The following is a 4,411-nucleotide window of genomic DNA, read 5'->3' as shown; positions in this document are numbered from 1 at the left end:
CAGGCACTGGGGGACCCACGGCACACAGGGGAACCCGTGGCAGGCACTGGGAGGACCTGTGTCAGGCACTGGGGGACCCACAGCACACAGGGGGGACCCATGGCAGGCACTGGGGGGACCCACGTCAGGCACTGGGGGACCCACAGCACACGGGGGGACCCGTGGCAGGCACTGGGGGACCCACGGCACATGGGGGCCTGCAGCACAGCAGCAGGGCACAGCCCTGTCACAGGGGACCAAGCCGAGTTTGGGCCCCGGCCTTGTTGCAGCAACGGTGCGTCCTGGCTATACAGTGCACACAGGGAAGAGAGGCACCAGCCAGTCCCAGGCTCCTTGGGCCCAGAACGATGGGCCCCTGAGCTCCCTGGGAAGCAGGCGACTCCCCCCGCCCAACCCAGGCAGTTTCCTGATGGCACCTGCACTCCTCGACGCCCTGCGCCACGCCCTGGCTGGTGAGCTCCATGGTGGTGGTGTCCATGGCGATGTCACTCAGCCCCACGCTCGCCATCTTGTTGTCGTAGACCGTCTGCACCAGGATGCTCTCCAGGTTCTGCAGGGCCAGGAGCAGCGTCTCCCGGCTCACTGGGGCGCCCGACTCGTGCTGCCAGTTCTCCTGGGAAAGGCCCAGGGAGGGACAATGTTGCATTCGCCCCCCGAGTGCGTGCCAGGAACACAGGGCGATACGGACCAGGGGGCATCCCAGCACTGCACCCAGCAGCTCCAGAAGCCTGTTCATGGCGCTGACAACCGCACTGGATGCGACATACCATGTCCGCATACCTCTGCCCCGGTGACTGGAGAGCAGGGGAATCCCCTGGCATGTGCTCCTGGCAATCAGGGGCCAGGGAGGAGCCAAGGCAGCCTCCGTTTCTCCTGAGGGCATCACGCCCAGTGCGGGACAGCCTCGCTAAGGAGCTGAGGACGAGTGGCGGGTCTCAGCATCTCGTCTCCTTCACCCCAGCTTCCCGCTGCCTTTGCCTCCCCTGGAGCTGCCCACAGGCATGCGGGGGCACTTGGTGAGCCACAGAATGAGCCTCGGTCGCCCGGCCGGGCCTGCCTCCCGCTGCTGCAAGGGGCCAGCCGGGCACGGCAGTGCCAGCCGGCATGAGCAGCAGAACAGCACCCACCGCACGGTGCGAGAGCCCTGCTGGAAGCCAAGGGAGTAGGTTGAACACGCCGTCATTGGCACAGGCGGCTGAGAGAGCATGCCGCACGGGACGGAAACCCCCAGCCCTCCCTGGGCACGTGGGGCCCGCTGCCTCTCCAGCAGCACCCACCTCTATGAAGTGAATCTGGCGCTGGTTGACGACCGACGGCTGGGTGGGCACCTGCACCCGGTAGATGAGCTTCTGCCCATTCCCCACAATGACCACGTTGGACTTCTGCACGGGCTCTGACTGGCCGCGCGCCAGCCCATAGCGCACCTTGAAGCTGAGGTACCCGCCGTAGGAGTCCACCTGCAACCAGCGACAGAGCTCAGGTCAGCGTGCAGTTGGGAGCTGGCAGCCCCGGGCAAAGAACCCAGAGATGGTCCTTCCTCCTGCCAGCCCCTCCTTCGCCCTCCACAGGGCCTCCGGCCATCACGGTTACCCCTTGGCTCTTCGCTGACGGGACCCCACCAGACCGTGTGTCGTGTGTGGCCAGCCAGCAGGGGGCGCTCCTGGGGCATGGGCAGGGTACAGCCAGAGCCTTCGCCCCTGCTCTAACCCCACGCGAGGCTGCTGCTGGCTGCGTGTCTAGAGGGGCCCCTCTGCTCTCCAGCACCAGCCGGGATGCACAGTCACCAGGTCCCTGGGGATGTGGCACTGGTCTGCCATGCGCGGTGGCACAGTTCCTGTTCCAGAGTCCCCCAGCAGAGTGGGCACTTCCCTGTGCCACCGACGGTGCCAGCGGAGAGATGGGCTACTCCGCTTGCCACCTTCCCTCCCAGGCTGCTGTCCCCTCCCTGCCCTGGGGTGTGCCCAATCCCGGCCCTTCACCTTGTTGCCCAGGAACTGGCTGGGCAACGTCCAGAAGGAGTCGTGTGCCAGGAACCTCCTGGACAGGTCCACGAGCTGGAACTCCTGCAGGGTGGGGTCGATCTGGAGCTGTGTGGAGGAGAGGGGCAGCGTCCCCGGCTGCGCTGGTGTTGTCACGTTCACACCTGGCCAGGAGGAGGAAAGGCTCAGCGCCCAGCACAGCACTCACCCGCATGGAGAGGGGCAGGGCTGCAAGGGGAGATGGCTGCTGCGAGGGGCCCCCCACAAGACCTGCTGCCCTCCCTCGAGCCTCCTCCTGCCCCCAGAGCTGAGCTGCGGCTGATGAGACCCTTCTGGTCTGGCTGCCAGAGTGAGTCCGTGGAATAGCTCTGTACCAGTCCTTGGCCCATCATGAGGGCACCTGCTGCACAAGCCAGGAACCAGAGTGGGGCCTGATTGGCCAGGAGCCAGCTTAGAGAAAACTGTCCAGCCACGAGGGCCCTACAAACCCCTCCACCCCAGCCCTGTCTGCAGCCAGCCACTCTGGAGGCTGTTCTACTAACTGCTAGTTAACCTGCTTTCCAAGCTGGGCAGCCAACCTGAGCCACCCTTCCATGGCCCACGGCAGCCCTCCCCGGCCAGCCTGGCAGCAGCAGGGGGCCGAGGCCCTCAGCACTACGCCTGAGGCTAGGCCACCTCGGTGGGCTCACAGCCCTGGTGGGGGGCATTCCTCCCAGGGAGATGTGCTGCCCAGCTGGGAAACTACAGCCAGACTCTCGCCCTGGCAAAGCCACAGGGCAGTGCCCATGGCCCAGGGAGGAAGAGGGCGTGTTGCACGGCAGGGCCCGGATAGTACTGGCAGCTGCCCCTCCCGGCCCCTCACCCTTGAAGTCATCGGGCGTGTCGAAGCGCAGGCGGATCTGGTCCCGGTAGCGGCTGGTGCCATGGCAAGCCGTGGTGATGCCGAAGCAGAAGCAGGCCAGGCACCTGGAGGTACCTTCAACATGGAAGTGTCCTTCGGGGCAGGGACCTGCCGGGAGAGGAGAGAGACCACGATAGGCTCTGGCGCCCTGGGGGCACGTAACGGACCTGGCTCCACGTCCCCCCGGTGCGATGCAGCCCCACGCGGGAATGGGGCGGGGCAGGGAGGTGCCATGGAGCCCACGGCGGGGGTGATGGGACCATCACTGACCAGGAACCTCCGGCCTCACCTCACCCAGGTGAGCCCCAGACGCCAGTCGGTTCCCCGTTCCCGCCCACCCTGCTTCCCCGTCCAGGCTCAACTCCCCCCTCCCCAGGGACTGCAAGGCCACAGCTGGGGAGGTCACACACAAGTGAACCCACCCCCCGGGCCCTGCGCTCACTGGCCAGGTCTGAGGCTGGCAGAGCTGGTGGGAAGGGCGGGTGCTGGGCCCCAGACTCACCATGCCGAGGCATGAGGCTCAGCACGCCGTCAGGGATCCCGAATACCATGCCCCGGGCATTGATGGCTTCACAAGTGTAGGCACCCTGGTCGGCCTCCTTCACGTCCCGGATGGTCAGCGTCCCGTAGCCGTTCTCGCTGCTTATGGACACTCTGGGGAGGGGAGGAAGGGCAGTGCCCGCAAGTCCCAATGGAGGGAGCCCTGGCAAGAGGGTCCAATGTGCTGCAGAGCCCCTCACACCAACCCCCCACCGCACCCCCACTGCAACACCCCCCCCCCCCCCCAATCCCCCCCCCCACGTTGCAGAGCCCCTCACGCCAATCCCCACTGCACTCCCACTGCAATGCTCCTCCCCCACTGCAATGCCCCCATGCACTGCAGAGCCCCTCACGCCAACCCCCACTGCATTCCCACTGCAACGCCCCTCCCCCACTGCAGAGCCCACACACACTGCAGAGCCCCCTTCTGAAACCACCTCCCCCACTCCCGGGGGTGTCCCGGGCCACCCCCAGCCTACCTCCTGTTGGCAGGTATGTGCCCCCAGTTGAGTCTCCAGGTGATGATGGGGGTAGGCACTCCGACGGCCACGCAGCGGAAGCGCACTGTCTGCCCGGGGGTGGCCTGCACGGACTCCTCGGGGGGCGTGATGACTTGCGGCGGTGCTAGGGGGAGGAACCAGGTGAGGCAGGCGGGCGACCCCCACCCCAGGCCTAGGCTGCCCCACAGCAGCTTCAAGGGGAGGGCACCCCAGGACCACAGCTCTCCCACCCCTCCTCGGAGGGCAGAGACCCCACTGCCAAGCCAGCTGGCTGATCCCCCTCACCCCCTGGGGGAAAGGCCCCACAGCCCACCCCACGCCCGCACTCACTGCAGCCGACCTCGTCGGAGCGGTCGGGGCAGTCGGCCTCCTCGTCACACTGGTAGCTGGCCGGGATGCAGGTGCGGCTGGACACGCAGGTGAACTGGTCGGGGCTGCAGGTGTCGTCGGGGCCCTTGGTGGCTGCGGGGGCATGAGACGAGGGGGTTAGC

At 67.0% G+C, this 4,411-nt stretch overlaps 1 protein-coding gene across 1 annotated transcript in view; it reads right to left on the bottom strand.

Moving 5' to 3' along the window:
- The window catches only part of HSPG2 (heparan sulfate proteoglycan 2), a 74,755-nt gene that overhangs the window by 43,731 nt on the left and 26,613 nt on the right, over positions 1 to 4,411 (bottom strand). Inside the window, exons 9-15 of the mRNA XM_029913575.1 lie at positions 4,251 to 4,382; positions 3,900 to 4,044; positions 3,383 to 3,534; positions 2,842 to 2,988; positions 1,980 to 2,143; positions 1,278 to 1,457; positions 417 to 613 (exon numbers count right to left, since the gene is read on the bottom strand). Coding sequence (XP_029769435.1) covers positions 417 to 613; positions 1,278 to 1,457; positions 1,980 to 2,143; positions 2,842 to 2,988; positions 3,383 to 3,534; positions 3,900 to 4,044; positions 4,251 to 4,382 — 1,117 coding nt within the window. The remainder of the gene's footprint in view (positions 1 to 416; positions 614 to 1,277; positions 1,458 to 1,979; positions 2,144 to 2,841; positions 2,989 to 3,382; positions 3,535 to 3,899; positions 4,045 to 4,250; positions 4,383 to 4,411) is intronic.

The sequence above is a fragment of the Terrapene carolina genome, unplaced genomic scaffold (genome assembly GCF_002925995.2).
Source record: "Terrapene carolina triunguis isolate 2854851 unplaced genomic scaffold, T_m_triunguis-2.0 Scaffold714, whole genome shotgun sequence".
Taxonomy (NCBI): Eukaryota; Metazoa; Chordata; order Testudines; family Emydidae; genus Terrapene; species Terrapene triunguis.
Note: the sequence above shows the minus strand (reverse complement) of the source record. Positions and strands in the feature narration are given on the sequence as shown.